The sequence below is a fragment of the Quercus lobata genome, chromosome 4, assembly GCF_001633185.2.
Source record: "Quercus lobata isolate SW786 chromosome 4, ValleyOak3.0 Primary Assembly, whole genome shotgun sequence".
NCBI classification, from domain to species: Eukaryota; Viridiplantae; Streptophyta; class Magnoliopsida; order Fagales; family Fagaceae; genus Quercus; species Quercus lobata.
Window position 1 is genome coordinate 66,030,799 of NC_044907.1, and position 22,953 is coordinate 66,053,751.

At 35.4% G+C, this 22,953-nt stretch overlaps 3 protein-coding genes across 3 annotated transcripts; 1 reads left to right on the plus strand and 2 right to left on the minus strand.

Annotated features, from left to right (window-relative positions):
* Positions 1 to 307: 307 nt before the first annotated feature.
* Positions 308 to 3,490, minus strand: LOC115985629. The gene is made up of 3 exons (XM_031108553.1): positions 3,283 to 3,490; positions 1,118 to 1,434; positions 308 to 982 (listed from the first exon to the last, which is right to left on the minus strand). Exons 1-3 carry the CDS (start codon positions 3,488 to 3,490, stop codon positions 308 to 310), a joined length of 1,200 nt encoding a protein of 399 aa, XP_030964413.1.
* A 7,283-nt stretch (positions 3,491 to 10,773) lies between these two features.
* LOC115985630 lies at positions 10,774 to 13,212 on the plus strand. Its single transcript, XM_031108554.1, has 3 exons — positions 10,774 to 11,141; positions 11,535 to 11,694; positions 11,794 to 13,212. Exons 1-3 carry the CDS (start codon positions 10,774 to 10,776, stop codon positions 13,210 to 13,212), a joined length of 1,947 nt encoding a protein of 648 aa, XP_030964414.1.
* A 4,734-nt stretch (positions 13,213 to 17,946) lies between these two features.
* Positions 17,947 to 20,444, minus strand: LOC115984195 (N-acylneuraminate-9-phosphatase-like). Its single transcript, XM_031107139.1, has 5 exons — positions 20,295 to 20,444; positions 20,039 to 20,200; positions 19,569 to 19,742; positions 18,256 to 18,544; positions 17,947 to 18,036 (listed from the first exon to the last, which is right to left on the minus strand). Exons 1-4 carry the CDS (start codon positions 20,427 to 20,429, stop codon positions 18,530 to 18,532), a joined length of 486 nt encoding a protein of 161 aa, XP_030962999.1. The 5' UTR covers positions 20,430 to 20,444; the 3' UTR covers positions 17,947 to 18,036; positions 18,256 to 18,529.
* Between the last annotated feature and the right edge of the window lie 2,509 nt (positions 20,445 to 22,953).

The following is a 22,953-nucleotide window of genomic DNA, read 5'->3' on the forward strand; positions in this document are numbered from 1 at the left end:
TTCGCAAGATTTCATTACAAGCTCTCCACCCAAACACCTTGATTTTATTAAAAATTCGAAGCTTCAAAAGTGCAGACCAAATTCCCTTCCCAATACAGCCCCTAGAGCTCTCAGCTACCCTTCCTCCTCTCAAAACTTCCCTAGCCACCTTGTATGCGGATTTAACAGTAAACATCCCTTTCTTTTGGTGCATCCAGATCATAAAGTCCTTCACATGTCTTCGGCTGAGTTGTATTCTACATATAGCTTCGGCATCTTCTTTTTCAAACATATCCATGATAAATTCAGACCTCCATGCATGCAAGTCTTAATCAATTAATTCAGCAACAATCACCTCTCGAACATCATCCTTAACTAGATGTAAAGGTGCATTTGTTGGATAATTCGGTATCCATTTATCCCCTAGAATCCAAATTGAATGGCCATTCCCAACTCTCCAACAACACCCAGACTTCAAGATAGGAAAACCAGCCACAATACTCTTCCAAACAAATGAAAAATTTGGGGACTCCTTGGCATCAAAGAGATGAGTTCTTGGGAAATATCTAGCTTTGAGGCATTGATATACTAAAGAATTACTATCATGCAGCAACCTCCACCGTTGTTTAGCTAACATAGCTAAATTAAAAGCCCTTAAATCCGTAAAATCCATTCCTCCCTCCTTCTTTGATAACGTCAATTTTTCCCACCTTTGCCAATGAATTTTCCTTTCATTCCGCCCTTGTCCCCACCTAAATTTAGCACACATTGCATCCATTTCATCATATAGTTTCAAAGGGAGTTGGAAAACACTCATGGTGTAAGTAGGAATAGACTGAGCAACTGCTTTAATAAGAATTTCCTTACCGGCCTTAGACAACATCTTCCCTTTCCACCCCTGTAGTTGTTTCCATATCCTATCCTTCAAGTATGAGAACGTGTGATACTTTGTTCTCCCTACTAAGGTAGGCAGCCCCAAATAAGACTCAAACCGGTTCACTTCCTGCACTCCCAAGATCCTCAAAATGTCTTGCTTCTAATTAGCTGAAGTGTTACTGCTGAAAAAGACCAAAGACTTCTCTAAATTTATGCACTGTCCCTAGGCATTGGCATAGGTCTGAAGCACCTCGGAAACTACCTCCACCTCATTTTGTGTTGCCCTACGAAACAAAAGGGAATCATCTGCAAAAAATAAGTTAGAAACTTTCGACGCCTCTTTGCAAATAGAAGCGCCGTGAATTTTCCCATTAGTCTTTGCTTTTGCCAACAAAGATGTAAATCCTTCTGCACATAATAGAAATAAGTATGGTGAGAGTGGATCTCCTTGACAGATTCCCCTGGATGGAGTCACATTCCCATAACATTTTTCAGTGAGTAGAATAGAGAATGGTGTGGTGGTGACAAATGTCATCACTCTCTCAATCCACTCTTCTAGAAAACCTTTTACATAATGCCCTGTAAGAATAGTCATTCCACTCAATCATATGCTTTGCTGACATCCAACTTCAAAACCAAAGAACCTGTTTTTCCCTTCTTCCTAGCGTGCATAGAATGCAAAGCCTCATATGCCACAATAACATTATCTGTAATAAGTCTACTTGGCACAAAAGCACTCTAGGTGGGAGATATAATATCAAGAAGCACTTGTTTCAGTCTATTTGCAAGGACTTTAGAAATAACCTTATAAATGACATTACAGAGGCTAATAGGTCTAAATTCAGACATTTTCTCTAGATTCTTCACTTTAGGGATGAGCACAATATTGGTATGATTTAAATCAGGTAACATAACTCCATCATTCAAAAAATCTAACACAGCATTCAATACATCACCACCCACAATATGCCAGAATTTTTGATAAAATAAGGCATTCATACCATCAGGTCCAGGTGCCTTTGTTGGTCCCATCTAAAATACAGCTTCCTTGATTTCATCAACAATAAAATCTGTGGAAAGCATATCCTGCATGTTTGCAGTTACTTTGGCCGAAACTGTGCTTTGGCCGCAACTCTGGCTATATCCTCCACCTCCTCCACCCAATGCTCCTGTGGATTCTTGATGCCCTTAATATAATTTTGTCTTTGCCGTTGTGATGCTTTTGAATGGAAAAACTTAGTATTTCTATCCCCATGTTTCAACCATGCAACCCTAGATCGTTGTGCCCAATAAATCTCCTATTTTAACAAAAGATTATCCAACTGTTTACTGATCTCCAAATACTCCACCTTACTCTCATCAGTAGTGTCAGCTCTATTAATTTTATCAAGCCGGTTTCGAAGGGATTTAATCTCTTCCTCTTCAAGTCTAGTCCTTGTGTCTCCCCATGCCTTAAATAATCACCACAAGCCCTCATTTTGCATGCACACCTGCCAAACCCGAATTCCCACTGCCTGCTAAACTCCATGCTTGCTAAACCCGAGCCTCACATTCATCCCATAACAACCAACTTTCTTCAAACTTGAAACCCCAATCAGGTCTACAATGTTTCTGTCTAAATTTTTGAACCTGGATAGCATTAGGAATATGGTTCGAAGCATGAGGAAGAAGATGCACTACATTGCTGGCCTAAAAGTTTTCAATCCACCCCTTAGTTGCAACAGCTCTATCAAGTCTCAATTTAGTATTTGCATCACCGGGTCTCTTGTTAGTCTAAGTAAAAGGGTATCCTTTGTAACCTAGATCTTCTAATTGACAACTCTCCAAAGCCTCCTTAAACACATTAATCTGGGTAATATGTGGCTGCCTTGTGCTTTGCTTTTCCGAGGAATGGAGTATAGCATTAAAGTCTCCAAAACATAACCATGGACCCTCCACATAAGTCTTTAAATGTTCCAATAACTTTCAAGACTTAAATTTTTGTTGTGTCTCTGGCCAACCATAAAAACCTGTCATGAACCAAACAAAACCATCTTCCTTTGTTGCTTTAGCTAAGACATGATTTCAGTATAATTAATCACCTCTAACTTAACATCATCCTTCCATAAAAAGGCTAACCCTCCACCAGAGTCCGGATGTTTAACAATTATTTTATTCTAAAAAGGTAAGTTACCGTAAAGATTATTAAACCCTCCGTATCCAACTGTGTCGCCACAAGAAAACACACCATGGGAGCTTGTTTCCTTACTAATTTGCGAAGGCTACGTCCTGTCCAAGGGTTCCCAAGCCCTTGACAGTTCCAACTTAGGATCCTTATTGCTCTCGGCAAGGGTGGCTCTCCACCCCCGACCTTTCCATGCTTAGTCTCCCTAATATCAAAGTTCTCACGCTACTCTTCCTCCCAATTAGACTCACTATTTCTTTTACCACAGGTTGACAGCAGCAAGGCTTTTAACAGTCCTCCAAGCCCAAAATCCATTCGGTTAAACCCGGTCCAAGTGGATTTGGACTTTAAATTATTAGGCTCAGCCTTATCCATTCCATGATCCACTCCACTAGAATCAACCCCGAGCACCCTTTCCTCAATCCTACCTGTTGTCACATCAATTAAATCCAATCCAGTTGGCTGCACCATCAACTCTCTCGCCTACTCCACATCATCACCCTTAAAATTTGGACCTGATACCATCCTCAAAGAATTCCCTTTCAGGACATAAGCTTTTCCTTTCATGTCCACGTCATCACCTTCTTGGAAAATAGGCGAATCCCCTAGAATCTCGGAATCAGCTTCAACCTGCTTACTAGGGTTTGTACTTTCCAATCCCGCTGCCGGAGAAGTCCCCTGCATCAGACTGTAATTGGTAGATTCCTTTGTCGTTTGCTCTTTCGCTGCCCTAGCACTGTCATGTGTATTTCTTGGTGAGAAAGAGCGTGGACGCCCTCCCATAGTTCTTAAAGAATCCCCATATTGATAATCAACCTCACCTCCATTCTGAATAACAGCAAAATGTGATGCACAATGCTTTACATCATGCCCATAACATGTTCTAATTTAATCCTTGTTCCTTCCGTTTTTATTTAAATGTAAGGCATATATTAAAAATTAAATAATCATGTAATCTATAAAAATAAATAAATCTCATATAATTCGACCAAAAAAAAAAACTGACGAATCCAACTAAAAACGGAAGGAAATTAAATATATTCAATGAGAGTAAACCCTTTTCCTATTTTTAATACCAGTCTAATATACCTAGCAATAATTATGTTGATAATTCATTTAACTCTCAAAGTACGTGAATGTGGCCCTCGAGACAATTGTTCCTGAAATATATTCTCATTAATTGGAACTTTTTTTTTTTTTTTTTTTAAGAAAAAGCTTAAAGGTAATACAAATTTTACTACATAAAACTTATAAACTTATATGTCAATGAATATGATTAGTAAGGTTCAATTAGTTTATAAATGAATATATATATATTTTAAATTGCTTCTTTGGGATGGTTTTTTTTTTTTTTTTGAGAAACCAGACCTCAAGTCTGGGACTTTATTGAACTGAAAATAAAATAAAACTAATGAACATCAAAGTCTACCAAAACGGCAATGTCTGAAGGTAAAGCATTCATCCAAACTTGGCTACCAACGTTGGAAGAAGCCTTTTTGGGATGGTGATATAAAAGTTTGCTTCTTTGGGATGGTGATATAAAAGTTTGCATGTAAATTCAATGTAGTAAAAGTGGTAGTACTTGTGACTGTAGGACTAGTCTAAAATTACATGGTTTTAAAAATTGGAATGATCAAAGAACCAAAAATAGGTCCAGTTCTCAGTTTTTATTGATTGAACCAACAATTTTTCTAATTCAACCATTGGTTTTCCATTTTTTTTTTAGGCCGGTTTCAGTTGTGACTCCAATTTTTTTTTTTTTTTTTTTCTGAGTGGTTTTTAAGAAATTCATACATTGACAACAACTATAAAAAAAAAAAAAAAAATAAATAAATAAATAACACGACTAAACTTACTGCCTAAGTTAATTTTTTTTTTGTCTTTTATAATATCTTGTTTAGTGTTCACTTACTTTTAAGTGGACCACTACCCAAATTCAAATATTCAATGCCACGGCACCACTCACCCCCTCACCCCGGCTCAAGAGACAAGAGCCAATCGGCATATTCAACACAATTACATATTTTATATTTACATACACCTACACAACAAGACAAAAGCTGAAAAGCTAATTTATATTGTCAAAGGATAACAGCCGGCCAAAGTCTAAATCACAACACAAGTCAGTAGTTAGACTATGTGTATGAGATAGGATTGATCTTGGGCTTTTTAACCTGAGGTCTTTATTGGGTATTTGGGCTTGATGAAATTATAATTTTTTTTCCAGATTTTAGTTAAAATTTTTTTTTGGCTTTTTCCTTTTGCTTGAAAGACCATAATTTATTATTAAATAGACCAAAGTTTAATTTTATTGGGCATAAAAAAAAAACTTATGGTGGTCACAAATCTTTTTTTAAGTGTAGACAAATATAAAATTTTAAATTATTATATATATATATAAAAAAAAAAATTATTTTCAAGACAGTTTAGTCTTGTGACCACCCCTGGCCTCAACGTGCCGCCTCCCCTGGCTGGTTTTATATACGGCAATCTGGTACCATTTTTAAAACCATGTAAAATTAATTACATACTTTATTATACAAATGTATGTATTCAATTTCTCGCTATAGACACTAGCGTAGTGTTAACTGTTATTCTGTTATGTAGTTTAGACTTTAGTTTTTTCCAGATTTTTTAATTTTATTTCTCCGATAGTGGTATCCAACTCGCTTCCACTAAATTAACATAAGAGACATACATATTTGGAGTTCAATTGAAAACTTAACCAATAACTCTATGCAAACTAATGCAATACCTTAAAAACCGAACAGTACAAGAATTGATATAGGCCGATTTCATCTCTCCAGCAAATAAGTCTCATTTGCAGTCTTGGACCGCATCCATCCATCCAAGAGCATTTGACTCCTGATATCTAGTCTAGTCCCCAAAGATATATTCTCATTTCTCATATTAATTTCTTCACATGGTTTTTAATATCACTAATGTGGGTGATGGGATGTTCTATGCTTCAAGCCACCGACAACACCAAGTAATGATTATGTAGACGTTTGCTCTTAATGACCAGTTTGGATGAAGGTAAAGGGTAAAGGAACAGATGGGAGTAAAGTAAAATTGATTGGAAATTGACCTGTACATATATATCCCTGCAATCCTGTCCTACTACCATTGGCCCAAAAAAAAAAAAAAAAATACACCCAATCACCGTTAGTAAATGAAAAAGAAAATCCCGCACAAGCTCAACAACTGGAACAGTCCCAAGACGAAACTTGCCATTGACACCATCGCCAGAAACCCAATCAACCTCTAGCGACAGTACGTTACAACTTGAACCCATCATTCATTCACAATCGTGCATATTAGAAAAGGGTGATTTTCCGTGTCCTTAAATGTTCTCCAAATTAGAGAAGGATGATTTACTGTGTACTTGAATGTGTCATGTGTGAGAATGATTGTACCCTGAATGTGCAATGGAATGTGCATTTTATAATGAAAATGCAAAAACGAATTGTTTGTGTAGGGTCACGATTCAGGGCCCAGGCCCAACAGGTATGGGGTTCTGCCCCAAGGAGCCTGAAACAATGAATTTATAGAGAGTGGGCTACAGAACTAGGTCTAAACGAAGTGTACACTAGCTAAAATTGGGCCATGCAACGATCGAGAATAAGAAAACCCCCCTTCCCGTCCATAAGATATTCAGTTCGAGGAGACGTGGAGGATATGTATCAGTCCTTACTCAAAGGTTATGGTTCTAGCACTGCTCTTCTGTTCTTCGTTCCTTTTTTCTCTCCCCCTTCTTCATGGGAACTCCTCTCTCTTATATAGCCCCCTTGAAGTCATCAGGGCTTTACATTTGTTGATCATATGGACTTTCACTTGAGTGTCTGTCCCATCGAACATCTCCCCCATCTTTCTGTGAGTTATGGTAGTCAAGGCAACACTGTTCACAAGTCCTCTCCACATTAATGCGACCAGAAAAGTAGCTGTCATGCATTTAATATGACAGCTGCAGCCTCTCCCTTGGCATCCTATACTTTCTTCCTTCTTACGGGCTTGTGAGACTCATCCTTGTTACTAATGTTCGTAGGAGTGGATCCTTCTAGCAGGCAGAGTGCATGTTTGAACCATATTTGGTACGTCCGAGGAGACATTTCTCATCGGACCACCTTTTAAACATCTTTAGACCCATAAGAATTGGGCCGGGAGCCTTTTTGGTACCCACACCTTCTTCTCGGACGTGGTCGAATTTTCATACGGGACCCAAGGCCCATTGTATGATCTTGGACCTTTGCCTCTACAGTTTGGCTTTGCTATTTGTAAGAAATTACGATTTTAAAAATGCAAAAGAATCGTGTTTTATAAGAAAAATGTGAAAAACGAAGTGTTTGGATTTACAATTTGTAAGTAATTGCGATTTTTAAAAATGCAAAAGAATCGCATTTTGATTTCAAAGCTCGTAGCTACTTGGTTGAAAACGCTGGTTTTGACAAAAAATGAAACGAAATTTTAGCTGTGATTTATCGTAAATAAATCCACCAATCTCTACAATAACATTGCTAGAATCAGTGTAAAAGAGAAGGCTCGAAAAAGAGAAGGCTCATATGGATGTGTATGATGCAGATATGGATTCTGATTTTGAAAACTGGGAAGAAGGAGAAGGTGAAGGTGAGGTTGCAATTGCTCATGATTACTCGTCAACACAAGATGAGAGAGACGACAATGGCAATGGCAATATGGAAATTTTCTTGCAATTAAAGTTGATAACTTGGTGGTCAGGTATTTAATTAACAATTTCAGTATTTTAAAATGCATAATTTAATTTGATCATAACTATTTTCGTATATTTAATTGCTTGATGAGGGAGGGACATTTGGTTTTCTTTTTGGACGTTTTTATGGGATAACATCACGTACCTTCCAATTTAATCCCTATTCCTTTTATTTCTTTCCATTTTTATTTAGATTATTAGATATAAGACATATAACACTTAAAAATCAAATATATGGCTGGTAAGCTACAAAAATAAATAAAACAAAAACATCATTTTGGTCCCTATATTTTGAAGTCACAATCAATTTAGTCTTTATATTTTTGTAATAGTCAATTTGGTCCTTATTATTTTGAATTTGCAATTAATTTAGTCCCTATCGTTAACTCACTAATAGAAAATACTTATGTGGTAAACTGTTTGTCTTGTTAACGCACAAATAGTTATCATAATAATATAAAATCAAATAATTAAATATTAAAAAAGTCATATAAGCATTTTAATAGTAAAAAAATCAGTGTCAGACATAAAAAAATTCTGAAAAGTTTAATTAAAAGAAAACAAATAATGAAAATGAATTTTATTTTTTTAAATCTCAATTTCTTTTATTTTCTTTTGAATTCTTGCACTTTCTTACTTTCCAAGCACAATATCCATGAACACAGCAGCCTAACTTAAACCAAACAATAATTTATCAAATATCATGACTCAATATTCTTTTCAATTCTTTTCTTTTAATCTATTTTCTTAGCAACCACATAATAATCATACAACTATCAAAACTAGGCGAAAATGGGTAATTACCCATAAAACCCCAACTATTTAGTTAGTAGGGTCAGTTTGGAAACATTTTCGCAAACTAGCAACTCGAGCCTCAGAGGCTCGATTTTGGGCCCCTAAATCGAGCCTCTAAGGCTCGGTTTATGTGCTTTGACATGGCCTTGACGTGGCAGGAGTGTACGTGGAACTCGAGTTTTTAAGTCTCGAGTTCCACGTAGGCGCGACCTAAACTCGAGTCTTTGAAACTCGGTTTACGTAAAAAGGTAAACCGAGTCTCAAAGACTCGAGTTTTAACCAAAAAGATACGCGTGTTGAACTCGAGTCTTTGAGACTCGGTTTACCTTTTGAAACCGAGTCTTAGAGACTCGAGTTTCAAACCATTATTTCCCCTCCTGTCTAGTCTTATCAAGTGTCTTTGCTGTCCTCTGTGCTAGAATACGTGCTCTGTGCTCTAGTCTATTAGCTGAATACGTGCTCTGTGCTATTATTAAAGCTTGTGTTGAATGACATGTTTTGTCTGTTGCTTGTGTTGAATGACATGTTTTGTCTGTTGCTTGTGCTAGTCTATTAGTCTATTTTGGTGCTTTTGCTAGTCAACAGTCTTTGTTGCTTCCTCCAGCAGGTAAGATGAGTACGTTGCTGAAGGACATGTGAATATAATTTGTCTGTTTTGAGACACATTCAAAAAATATGTTAAACTAGCACAAGCACCAAAAACTTCTCTCAGTATGTTGAACCTAAAAAAACTCTCACACTACTCTCAGATGCAGAGAATATTTTGACTAAACACAACTCTCTCACATGAAGAACAACTTGCCTCAACAACTCTCACCTTCAGCAACTTCAATCACAGAACCTCTCTTAAGAACTCTCACAGAGACTCAAACTCTCATACATATTTAGCAGCAAAACATTGCTCCTCTCACTCTCATACAATCTCAGCAGTACATTTGCACATCATTATGTCAAGTAAGGGTCTCCTCACTCTCTAATTAGTTGTTTAGTGTATATAGCTGCTTTAAAAAGTGTTGCTTGCATTGTTTTAGTGTATATGCCATTTCCTAATAAAATATTTGTTTGTATTAGGCAAATATATTTGTTTCCTGATAAGATATTTGTTTGTATTAAAATATGTATATTTGTTTCCTTATAAAAAAAATACGTATATATATTTATATTTATATTTATACAACTATATAATTAAATATTTATATAAATATATTTATATTTAGCCTATTTATACAACTATATAATTAAATATTTATATAAATATAATTATATTTTTATATTTATACAACTATATATATAAATACTTATATAAATATATTTATATAAATATATAAATATTTAATTATATAGTTGTATAAATAGGCTAAATATAAATATATTTATATAAATATTTAATTATATAGTTGTATAAATAGGCTAAATATATAAATATATTTATATTTATATATTAAATTAGATGATATGTCTAATTTGATTGATCATGATTATATTCACATTAGTGTTTTTTTTTTCCTTTTTTTGTCTGATGAACCCTGCTCTATGTTATTTCATCAATAGTAGTGTAATAGGGTATGACATTAATTTAAAATGACTTGAATGATGTTGTTACATAATTGCACTCATTCATTTGCACATCCTCATGACTTTTGTTGTTTGGTTTGATATTTTTATTTATATTTTTGTTAGAGCTGAGTTTCAATTTTGTAATGGGGGTGAGTTTTGTCTTCAGTTTTTTTATTTGTTTGAGTATGAAATTATAATGATTGAGTGTGTTTGTATGTGATGTGGGGTGAGTATATGCAATTGTTACACTTTTAGAAGTTGTGATTCTTGTACTTTGAGTAGATAGAAAAGTTTTTGTAATTGATGTGAAATGAAAGAGATCAAATATGTCACTAACATAAATTTAGTTGGCTCTCTAATAGGTGCACAATCTTTGAAGAATATTGACATAAATGTATACTTCGGTGGACACCTTTACAATCCTGAAGGGATTGACGGATTCCCATTTAGAGGGGAGGGTATCGAATGCTACTACATGATGTTACGTCGTAAGTTGAAGACGTTGACTGATTTGAAGAGGAAAATAATGGACGAATTGAAATTGAACCCTGCTTGGTATGACATCAAGATTATTTATCGTTGCCCACAAGAAGTTCTTCATGAACGGATAAATTATGGGTATATGGCGATTAAAGAAGATAAACATGTAAAGATGATGTTTAGTAGGATCCAGAAAATGCCCCAAGTAAATGCTACTGAGTTGTATGTAAGTTTGGAGGCGAGTGTAGACAACAGTACTGAGGTGGTGCAAGAAACATCTACGGCTTTACAATTTACAACCCTAGATGATGGATGCACTACAATGGGAGGTTATACGCTCTCATCTCAAGAATATGTTGCGAATACTGGTGGAACCCTCTACTCTCAAGAGACACATTTAGAGGAGGAAGACGAAGACGAAGACGAAGACGAAGATCATGCTGTGAATGATGGTGAAAATAATGATGATATGGATCAGTATGAAGAGAGGATTGAGCGAGGTGACTTTGAGAACGATGTGGATGAGCATGAAGTCGTTCCTAATTTTGAAGAGGAAAATATGGAGTACCATGATGAAGGTGATGCAGATGATGATGATATTGGTGTCCAGCATGATACAGATACGACCACTGGCTACAGACCTCCTGCGGACTCATTCTACGCAAATACTTGGGAAAATATGGTTGATCCTTCACGTCTTTAGATACCATATCTTTGTACTTGGCAAGATGGGATGCATTTTTGTAAAGGGTTGACTTTTGCAAATAAAGCTGCGGTGAAGCGTGCATTGATAATATACGCAGCAAAGGATAATAGAAATTTCTCCATCCAAAGGTCGAGCACAACTGAATTGTGCGCCGCATGCATTGACGACATTTGCAAGTGGTACGTTGGGGCATACATGAAGCCTAAATTCAATGGTTTGTGGATGGTCACGTCTTATGTGGGTCCACACAGTTGTATACCCTTTGGGCTGCGAAGAGATGGTAGAATGATGGATTCTAATTTTGTTGCATCAGAAATTGTGGGAAGATTGCGAAAAAAGCACACTGCTACTGTTGATGAGCTTTGGGAGATCATCCGTACTAAGTATGATCATGAGCTTTCTTACTATAAAGTATGGGACGCAAAATAAAAGGCAATTGCTAAGATTTTTGGGGATTGGGAGGAGTCTTACCAAAGGTTGCGAAAGTTGTTGTTGGCATACTTGGATCAGGATTCGGGTACCCAGTATAGCTATCACACCATACCTAAGCCATTAGAAGGTACTACGTTACTGCGCTATGTATATTGGGCATTCGCTCCATGCATTGCTGCATTCCAGTATTGCAGGCCAGTGATCAGTATTGATGGAACTCATTTATATGGTAAATACAAAGGGGTATTGATGATTGCAATGGCAACCGATGCTAATCAAAAGGTTTTGCCTATCGCCTTTGCTGTTGTGGACAAGGAGTCAGGGGCTAGTTGGGGGTGGTTTTTAGAGTGTTTCAGGACTTCGATAGAGCGTGTTATTGAAAATAAGGACATTTGCATTATTTCTGACCGACATAAAGGTATCAAATGCGCCATTCGAGAGTGGCCTAGAGGGCAAGACAGAAGAGAACGGGTATATCATCGATATTGCCTTCGACATGTTGCTAGCAACTTCAACACACATTTTAATAACCCGACTCTAAAGGCATTGGCCTTGAAAGCTGGATATGCGACTCATGATGCTAAATTTGTGTCCATAATGCAAACCATTAAGGAGGCCGAGATTAATTTACTGAGGGGTGTAGACCCTACTGATCGCCGGATTATACGTTATATGCCATACACATATCTAATGAGTGAGGATGTAGACAAATGGACCCAGTCACATGATGGTGGAAGACGTTACGGGGCAATGACAACCAATATCTCTGAGTGCTTTAATGGGGTTCTTAAAGGTGCCCGCGGTTTGCCCATTGCTGCAATGGTTGAGTTCACTTATTTTAAACTTGTTGCATATTTCCACGATCGACATAAACAAATTACTTCTGATCTCTCTCGAGGTAAGGTGTGGAGTGATTATGCAATGGAGATCTATAACAAAAATGAGCAGAAAATTGCAGGACACACTCTGAGGAATTATAATCATGCAGAGGGTATATATCAAGTGGTTACCCCGTATAACGACCATAGAGCTGGAGGGGGAAATCACAGTCATGATGTGCGCATATTTGATAGAACCTGTGGTTGTGGAAAGTGGCAAAACTTGAAGATCCCTTGTTCGCATGCAATTAAAGTTCTTAAAGCTCTGCATCTTGATGCGCCCAGCTATATTGACCCATGTTACAGTCTGAACAACGCCATTCTCACATATTCACATAATTTTGTGGTGCCAAAGTCAGAGTCATTATGGAGAGACGTTCGCGGACCATGGTGGGTGCCTGACCCACGATTGTTGCGGGCCAAAGGTCGTCCTACGATGTCAAGAATAAGGAATGAAATGGATGGGGTACGGCGAGAACGGGGAAGCCGGAGGGAAGATCCGGAGTTGAGGGAGATTCAACCGAGGCAACGATGTACAGTGTGTCATCAAGAGGGGCATAACCGTAGATGTTGTCCCAATTCCCATGGGGCTTCGACAAGTGGTAGTGCTATGAACTAGGCAAGTGCCGTCACTGTTTTTATATAATATACTCAGAATGTCATTTGGTTTTTGTTCTTTGCATTTGGAAACTAATAACCGTATTTCATGTTTGTCAGGCAAGCGGAGACTTTATTTTCGTAAGTGACATTGTACGTGGGACTTGTCGTTATCTTCTGTATGGACAAGCTAGGTGATTATGTAGAGTATGTTGTATCAGTATGGACAAGTGTTAGGTGACTATGTATAATATGTTATATCCGCTAGGCGAATATGTAGACTATGTTGTATTAACTTAGTTGTTATTTTGTTTATTGTTGTAAATTACGAATAATTGAACTCTTTGCTATCCATTTTACTCGTTACATTAGTTGCGTGATGCAGCTTTTTCCTATAATACGAACAATGATATTACTTTGGCAAGTTCAACCACAAGGCCCTTCTAGTATTGAACTGCCATTGTGTGCTAAGACTTTTGTCCAACAATCATTTTATTGAATAGTTACTGTTTTAATTTGGTTGTAAAACTTTAATGTATGCTCCCTTCGCCTATCATACGTATGTAGTTGTTTGATGTGTTCTGGACCCTGGAAAATTTGCTGCAGGGGAGAAAACTAATTCTGGTCCATGCACCTGTGGCAAAAAAAAAAAAAAATCCCAGTAGAACTCAAGTATCTAAGACTCGATTTCTATTTATGGAAACCGAGTATAAAATACTCGAGTTCTATTGGGATTTTTTTTTCCTTTTTCTTTTTACCCCAATTTGAGAACTAAAAAACGTAATTCAATGTGGTAAATAATTCTGGTCACCTGCGGCCAAAAAAGAAAAAAAAAAAATTCCCAGTGGAACTCGACTATGTTATACTCGGTTTCCATAAATGGAAATCGAGTCTAAAATACTCGAGTTCTACTGGGATTTGTTTTTTCCTTTTTTTTTTTACCCCAATTTGAGAACTAAAAAACGTAATTATTCAATGTGGTAAATAATTCTGGTCACCTGCGGCCAAAAAAGAAAAAAAAAATTCCCAGTGGAACTCGACTATGTTATACTCGGTTTCCATAAATGGAAATCGAGTCTAAAATACTCGAGTTCTACTGGGATTTTTTTTTTCCTTTTTTTTTTTACCCCAATTTAAGAACTAAAAAACGTAATTAATGTGATAAATAATTCTGGTGACCTGCGGCCAAAAAAGAAAAAAAAAATTCCCAGTGGAACTCGAGTATCTTATACTCGATTTCCATAAATGGAAATCGAGTCTTAGAGACTCGGTTTCCATAAATGGAAACCGAGTATAAAATACTCGAGTTCTACTGGGATTTTTTTTCCCCTTTTTTTCCATTCTGGTGGAAAAAGGGGAAAAAAATTCCCAGTGGAACTCGAGTATCTATACTCGGTTTCCATAAATGGAAATCGAGTCTTAGAGACTCGATTTCCATTTATGGAAACCGAGTATAAAATACTCAAGTTCTACTGGGATTTTTTTTTCCCCTTTTTTTTTTTACCCCAATTTGAGAACTAAAAAACGTAATTAATGTGATAAATAATTCTGGTGACCTGCGGCCAAAAAAGAAAAAAAAAAAAAATTCCCAGTGGAACTCGAGTATCTTATACTCGGTTTCTATAAATAGAAATCGAGTCTTAGAGACTCGATTTCTATTTATGGAAATCGAGCCTCTAAGACTCGATTCCCATTTATGGTAACCCATTAAACTAGAGTTCTACTAGGATTTTTTTTTCAATTTTTTTTTATTACCATTGAGAACTAATTTCAGGTAATTTTTTACTAAACCACCAACATCGAAGAGTAAAATTACCTTGTAAATCCAAAAATATAACTGAAATGAACAAAATAAAATTATACAATCTGGTTTTTTAGTTTTCAACTGCCAACATCTAACTAACCCAACCTTGTAAATCCAAAAAAAAAAGAAAAAAAAGAAAAAGAAAAGAAAATCAACATCTCGTTATGGAATTAACAAGACTATACTTATCATTCTATCCAAATCCATCCAAAAGAGTTGAGATTGTTTAAATTGAATAAAATACTGGCAATCTTTACAAGAATGAAAGCCTATTTTGACATGCTTGCCAAATACTTACAATAAGAGATGAATCTGTTTAAATAGTTGAGGTCACAATAAAGAAAAGTACCAAAAACTAAACAACCCAAGCTGCATAATGAAAACACACACGATACATTTATTTTATTTGATGCTTCAAATCCATCTAGCTGGTTGAGAAGCTCCAGCATAGTCCGCTGCACTTCACTGTCACCACTGCCAGTACCAGTTTAAATGCAGAAAGTAAAAGGGTACACGAGGCAAACCTCCTTTATCTCTTTAATTTGCTGGTCAAGACCGCCAATCATGTCATATGTGGAATCTGGAACCTTTTCAACTTTCAATGCCATGAACCAATGGATCAACTTTGCTTTGCAAGATTAAATGAAGCACATAACTGTCATTACGGAGAGCAACTCTTGTTGATGGAGTTATCTTGGTGATATCGATATTTTTATCAATGTCAACAACATATTTCCGTTCAAGATGAACCTGGGAAACAAGATGAGATTGTTTAGATAAAAATGTATTCAAACTGTTTTCAAACCATCTCTTATTAACAAAAAGGCACTCCTAACGCACTCCTTGTGCATGTAATAGTCTATTCCCTTGCTAAAATGGCGTCAATGTTAATATAAATGTGCTAATTTCGACTTTCAACATTTAAATGAAGTTAATTTTATTCTTAGAAATTGGTTTTAAAAGTGTATGAACAAAATTGATACAACTAATAGTTGGGGAAATTGATTTGAAAGTCGAGGGACAAAATTGATACTATAATATGTGTGTGTGTAGATAACGATGCTCTAAATAGCTAAGGTTTAGGAACTATTTTTAAAAGCATTTGATAAAAAAAATGGGAGATACTTTTGAGGCATTCAAAATGATTTGGTAACAAATAATCTAAGGGCATCTGTTAACAAGACCTAACTAAAAGTAAAACTGCGACAAATTTATAAAAACCAAAAAATTGTAGTTTGGCCATTTTAGTATTATTAATTTTCTTTTTTTGTGGAGGGTCGCCATTTTATTAAATTTACTAAAAAAATTCACACCTAATGATGACATTGGCTAGATTTTGAAAGTTAAGTGATTAAATTGATAGAAATAGATGATTTTAAGGTTGCAAATGCTAAATTTCCTTTAGATATGACATTAGCATTTTTCAATGCTAATGCTCTTAAGCAATTTGAAATTCACTCTCGGGTGACTTTCAATGTTTTTGTTACTTAGATATCAATGCAACTAATGGTATTCTTTGTTATGGTAGTACAAAACTTTGAATTTTTTTGCGTTTTGAAGCATGTTATTTTTTACTTTAATTTCTTGATCTATTCCTATTTTATGACAAAAAGAAATCAATTTATATTTTGATTTTTGCTACTTTGTTGAGCCTCAACTTCTGTCAAACCCAAAAAAAAAAAAAAAAAAAGTGAGGGTAGACACGAAGGACAATGTAAGAGCTTTAGCTGCTAGATTACAAATTTTGTAATGAACTAAATAACTTGTTCATCTATTTTTATACCTTTTTCTTTTATCTAGTTATTTGGATGGTTACAAAATTTGTAATATGTTCTAACAAATTCAATCATGCATTCTACCAAAAAGAAAAATGTTATTAATCGAGAACAAGTTCAACATGTTCAACATGTTATCCAGTAAAGGAAAATCAGCGGCTGCTACAAACTTCAAAAAATCTTGAAGCTTGGATCCTGAGACTAGCCGCTTAGCTTCAAGGGTTATCTGTACGCCCTCATGAATAAAGTCTGCAGTTGGTACAAATTCTTTCTCTGTGAATCCTCTAGTTGTCATAGCAGGTGATCCAATGCGGATACCTGCAGGCACTAAGGCACTCTTGTCACCTTTACAAGGGAATATTATTGTGTGTAAGTTTTGAGAAGAAAGGGAGAAACAAACAAAAAAACAGATGAAATCAATTAAAATGGGATAAACCTGCCAAAGAAAGGACTCACCCGGAACTGACTTTTTGTTGAGGGTAATAGAGGCGAAGTCAAGAATTTTCTCCACCCGAGCTCCATCAATACCCTGTTAAGGGAAGCAATGTTAACTGCTGTTAGTAAAGGCAAATGGTAGGCAAAACACCCCCATCCCAAATAATCATCACAACAATCGTTGTAGTACTAGCAAATTCAACAGGTTGTCTTTCGATTCAATGCCTAGCAATGCAGAACAAATTTTCACATATAATAATATTGACGTGTCGATACCTTTCTCCCTTTCAAAGATAACACACACACCAAAAAAGAAAAAACCACACCACCCTGATAGGCAAAATACCCCCATCCCAAATAATCATCACAGCAATCATTGCAGTACTAGCAAATCAGCATAGCACCCACTTCAGTCAGATTTCCATGATTAGTTAACAACTACTTTGCGTCAATACTTCTAAATGTTTCTTACCAGGCAATGATATGGAATTTCTTTAGATACTTCCATCACATCAGATGCTTCATAAATAATCATGAACTTCGAAAATACTTTAAGGAAAGTAATGGGATAAGCATCAGGTACACCATGATTGGTAGGATCCAAGGAAACTGATGAAAAGGCTGATGAGGTTCAAAAGTGAGATATTCTGGATTGTTGGACTCCAGAAAATCATTACCGATGGTCTAAACCCAACATGTTTAACACTCAGATTCAGTCCATCCGTAGTGATTTTCTGGCGTCCAACAATCCAAAATATCCCACTTTAGGACCTCATCAGCCTTTTCATCAAGCAGCGTAGTGACTCAAGCAGCGTATGACGCTTCATGACAACTGTAATACAATGAATAAAGTCAAAAATCATACAAAGTGAAACCCAATATAACTAACTACAAACAAATGGTAGAAACCTAGTAAAAAATTAGTTCATACCCATTCAAATAAATAATGCAAAGCATTTACGTAGACAAAAAGGCTCATATTATCATTTGTTATCATAATAACACCACTAGTATTTGGTTTTCTATCTACAGAAGGGGGATTTGAAATTACATGAATTTGGTTTAGCATTTACAGCAGAAGCAACTGGTTTTCCAGGTCTATCTTCCAGTCCAATAGTTTTTACACGTTTAGCAGTAGAACCAAAACATGTATTTTTTGTCAGCGGATGACACTTAGAAGTGACATTCTGAGCTACAGCAATAGTCCTGCCTTGTTTTGGTGCCAGGTATGAAATTGATGGCTTCCTCAGCTGGAAGAAACTTTACGTTTGCCTTTTCAATGGCTTTTTGCACTTCAGGATGAACTTGCATGCCTTTGTCTCTGTTCAATATGCTAGGTCCTGAAGAACATAGAGCATTAGATTGGACATTTCCTTGATTGACCATGGTACAGGAGTTTAACATTGGATTCTTAAGCATCTAATTTGGATGGGCTTCTTTTCATCTTGAAACTTAGTCATCAAATTTTAAAGTTACAGCTGTACTTTAACACAATAAACAAAATCGCTCATCCAAACACAAACATATTATTCTTTGAACCAGATCAGGTGAAACCATGCTACTAATTGATTAGCATTCTTCAAAAACCACAGGCTTCGAACTTTCTTGGGAAGAGTTTTCATGGAATATTCTAAAGGCAAACGAAAAATTATGAATATTGTTTTTTCAATAACAGAAGACTCCAAACATGAATGAATTATATATACAGATGGCAAGAAGAAGGAAAAATTGCATTATAACAACCATCTAGTGGCATTCTTAATTGAAGTACACCAAGCAGTCTACTCTCCCCTGTGCTGAGACTAATCATATATACTGATTGCAGGGAAAAAAAAGAATTCTACTTAAGAAACCTTGTTCTTAATAAAGTCATATAAACAATCAACTATGTTCTCAAGACAAAACACTAGTGTTTGCTGCCATTATTCTTACATAAGTGTTTTTTTTTTTTCTTATTCGTTTTTAAATACGCCATAACCATATATTTATGTATTTGAGTTAGATTTGGATTTGGCTACAGTAATTGGATTTAAGTCAAATCATCTTTGAAATGTAAGTGAGAGGGAGTGTATATGGTACTTTGCTGTAACTTTATTCAGCGTTATTTACTAATGCTGAGGTTATTAAGATCTTTTTTTTGATAAGTAAATTAACATCCTCACACACACACACACACTGACACACAGCTCTTTACTTCAAAAGACAGTTGCAAGAATCATTAAAAGAAGTAGCTAGAAGAATATGAACCAGAGATATAACCACTATGTTCTCTTCCTGAAATATACCGAAACTTAAAAAATTACATGGAAAAAACACTCATCCAAGTAATTCCCAGGAAAATAAGAGATGCAAATGACAACCTACCTCCTTAAAAGAGTGAACTTCACTTCCCCAAAGCCAAGCATCACAGCCTGCATCTGTAGCACCCCATATATCATTCCTACGGTCATCCCCTACATGTACAGCATCCTCGGGCTTTACTCCCAATAAATCACAAGCTTTTAGAAATATTGTTGGATTTGGCTTCTCTGCTTCAACCTGTTTAAGGGAGAGAGAATCATAGTCAAGACCATAGATAGTAGAGGAAAACAAATTGTTCATAAGAAAAGTTCACCATTAGATTGCTAATACAATTATGATATATGTATGACATTATTTCTTGAAGTTTAAATGACTTCATTGAATGTAATATGGATCAGTGTACATATGCATGTGTATACATATCAGAAAGATAAACCTCATACACATGCCGCTAGCCATCCCATTGTGTGTATGAAAGGGGGTAATAAAAAAAAAAAAAAAACTATATATAATGAAGAAATCAATGGACATACTTCAGCTGAAACTGCCACAGCATCAAACCAATGGTCACAGTTTAGAGATCGCATTAAAGGTCTTAACCGAGTGTCAAAATTTGACACAACACCCAACTTCACGCCTGCTTTCCTAAGAGCTTTAAATACATTCTCAGCATCAGGATCACAGAGGTGCCAAGCCTATGGAAAGAAAAATTGGAGAAAGAATTATAACTACATAAGTTTAAAACTCAAAGCATGCAATTTATAAAAGCTAATTTAGAAATGACCCAACCTTGTTAGTGCTATAGTAGTTGTAAAGTTCTTCAAAGTACTGGGAATCTGAACAGCCAGTGGAGTAACTGACTATATATTGCCAGAAAGGCCTTGCATCATTGACATATCTGCAATTGAAGAAAAACAAAAACATTATTGATTAAGATAAGAGATCCTCAACAAACATGACAGAAAAATTGCTACCTTTTGCAGTTCTGGTAATGGGAATGTGAAGAATATCATTCTTAATAATGTTCAATTTTAATTATTTACAAGCTAAGGGCTTAAGAAATGAAAACAGGTAGAAGTGTGTCCATTGCCACTGTTTAAGAACCTGAAAACATGGCACGTAGGAAACAGACTTTACATTGGACCCTTTAAAGATAATAAGCAAGAAAATAGGGTGACCTTAACAAGGTCACAAAATCTAGATACAGTCATGGACAAATTCTCTGGTGATATTTTAGAGGTGATATTTTGAAGTGTTCATACACATAAGTGAATTACCAAGATGATAAAATTTTGTAAACAAAACCATATGAAAATTAGGCTGACCTACTAAATTACTGCATTTAAAAAGAGTCTATAATATTTATGAGATTATAATATATATGAGATTATAATATTTAAAAAGGGTCCTAATCAATTTGTTTTGCTAATCTATGAGATTATAATATAATATTTAATTTTGACCAAAACTTTGAACCAAACAGAATTTGTACTGCTTTATTTAGTCTGAGAAAATAGTGTTATAACTTATAATTTAATATATTGGAAACAAAATTTAGAGTTATGTGTGTTTTATGAGGAAAACTGCTATATTGTAGAAGACTTAAATTTATAGCTCTCTTTTTCCCTCCCTCTTGCTAATTACCCATATCAAGTCAATGAAGCACTTTGCATAGACTGTTATGTTCTAGGTGTTCACTACTCTTATATTAGAAGTTTTAATGCTGCCTATATTGATTCTCAGGATAAAACTTCAAATGGAAGTTTAAGAGCTAGGGTAAAAGTGTTTGTGAACATGTGCAGAAACAATAAAATATCAAGCAAGATTAGTTTCATAATATCACCAGTTTCTCCTAGATGATAAAACTTTACACTTTTTGGTTGGCATGCTTTACTGATAGTGGTGGATTTTTTCATTCAGTATTGAAACAGAATCTGTTTAAAAAAAATTAAAGGAGCAGAATTTTCTAGGTAAGAAATTGAATTATTATTAAAAAATGAAGTTAAACTATGCGTATTCTAAAAGTTCAAGCTATTATAAAATGAAGAAGTTGATCATATAATTATTATTTTAACACTTTTCCTTAATAAGCATTAATTTTGAAATGATGCATTTCTTTTCAGCGTATACGTAACATATTGGTTCATTCACTATGGTACAGTTAAGTTTTTTGATATAAGTTTTGATGATTACTCTCCGGAGGAGGATCAAGGCCTAGACTACAAAACTGTATGGTCTAAACAGTGCTGAAATTTTTAGTAGACACAATTTGCTGGTTTAAGAGAGTTCGGTTAGAGCTGTAAGATAAGGCATCAATTGAATTATGTGTGACAATAACCCTGCAACCTGTTAGTCATTTCAATATGACTTCAGAGACTAATATGTTACTGTCACAATTTGCTGATTTAAGAGGGTTTGGTAGGACCTGTTGGTCATATCCAATATGACCACACTGTCTAATATTTACTTTTTTTGGTGGCTTTTGGGGATCATTATAATTTTTCTGAAAAATCCAGCATGAAACCCTGTAGCTCTATGGTGGCTTTTGGGGATCATTATAATTTTTCTATCCATTATGTATTTGTTGTTTGAATTACCTCTGTTTAGACAGATTGATAACATTCACCAGGTGTTCTCAAGAAACATTGCTGGATAAAGCTGACAGGTTAGGACAGCCTAACTATCAATTCCATATTAATCTGATAAGATTTTTTAATGTCACAAATCATAAACTCAGATTGAATGTAGGTCTGCCAATAATGTAGTTATGTTTCCCAATTCGCCTTAGACTAATGTAAATGACTCTGCTGTTTTTGTTATTTTTGTTGCCGGAAGATTAGGCTTTGCAAAATCTGGAGCTAGGAGTTTAGCCTTTGTAGATGATAACAGTTTTGAGTATGATGATATTATTGTATATAAGGGCCAATTCTACAAAAAGACAATCAAATCAAAAAGACAATCAAATGATACCCTTTGGCAGAACTACATGGTCCAAATAAAAGTAGCAATGAACAGGGAAACAAGGCAAGTTACGAACACGTCTATCAATAAATATTGTAAACATGACAATTACATTGACATGCAGTTAAGTATTTTAACTATATCAAAACCTTTGCAATCAAAGAGAAACATACATAGGTGTAGAGGTCAAGGGAAGCAGCCACCGCCGTGGATCCGTGCACCACAGCATGCTCTCCGGCCAGTATGACTAATACCTTACATATTGTATCAAAACCAACATTGGTCTCCACGAACTGGTTCTTCAGATCTCCATTCAGTGTAACAGGTACACCAATCACCTGTCAAATTAATAGAAGTTCTATTAATAGACTGTGGTATCATAAAAATATATCTAGATTAAAATAACAAATGATGCAAGGAATAAAATTGCAACAAATATCCTTATTTGAGGCATTCACCTAGTTCCAATAATGTAGGTTCAAACCAT

Bases quoted from the DNA above. Each gene is read 5' to 3' on its own strand.
- LOC115985630 (XM_031108554.1), top strand. From the start codon at position 10,774: ATGCCCCAAGTAAATGCTACTGAGTTGTATGTAAGTTTGGAGGCGAGT. The intron at 11,142-11,534 runs GTACCATGATGA...GGGTCCACACAG, and splicing joins TTTGAAGAGGAAAATATGGA to TTGTATACCCTTTGGGCTGC. The intron at 11,695-11,793 runs GTATGGGACGCA...TACTTGGATCAG, and splicing joins ATGAGCTTTCTTACTATAAA to GATTCGGGTACCCAGTATAG.
- LOC115985629 (XM_031108553.1), bottom strand. From the start codon at position 3,490: ATGGTGCAGCCAACTGGATTGGATTTAATTGATGTGACAACAGGTAGG. The intron at 1,435-3,282 runs GTAAAAGAAATA...CTATTCTTACAG, and splicing joins CTTGCTGCTGTCAACCTGTG to GGCATTATGTAAAAGGTTTT. The intron at 983-1,117 runs GTAGTTTCCGAG...TTGGGAGTGCAG, and splicing joins CAACACAAAATGAGGTGGAG to GAAGTGAACCGGTTTGAGTC.
- LOC115984195 (XM_031107139.1), bottom strand. From the start codon at position 20,429: ATGTTTTTGTTTTTCTTCAATTGCAGATATGTCAATGATGCAAGGCCT. The intron at 20,201-20,294 runs GTTGGGTCATTT...TTCTTTCCATAG, and splicing joins ACTACTATAGCACTAACAAG to GCTTGGCACCTCTGTGATCC. The intron at 19,743-20,038 runs GTATGTCCATTG...TCCCTTAAACAG, and splicing joins CTGTGGCAGTTTCAGCTGAA to GTTGAAGCAGAGAAGCCAAA.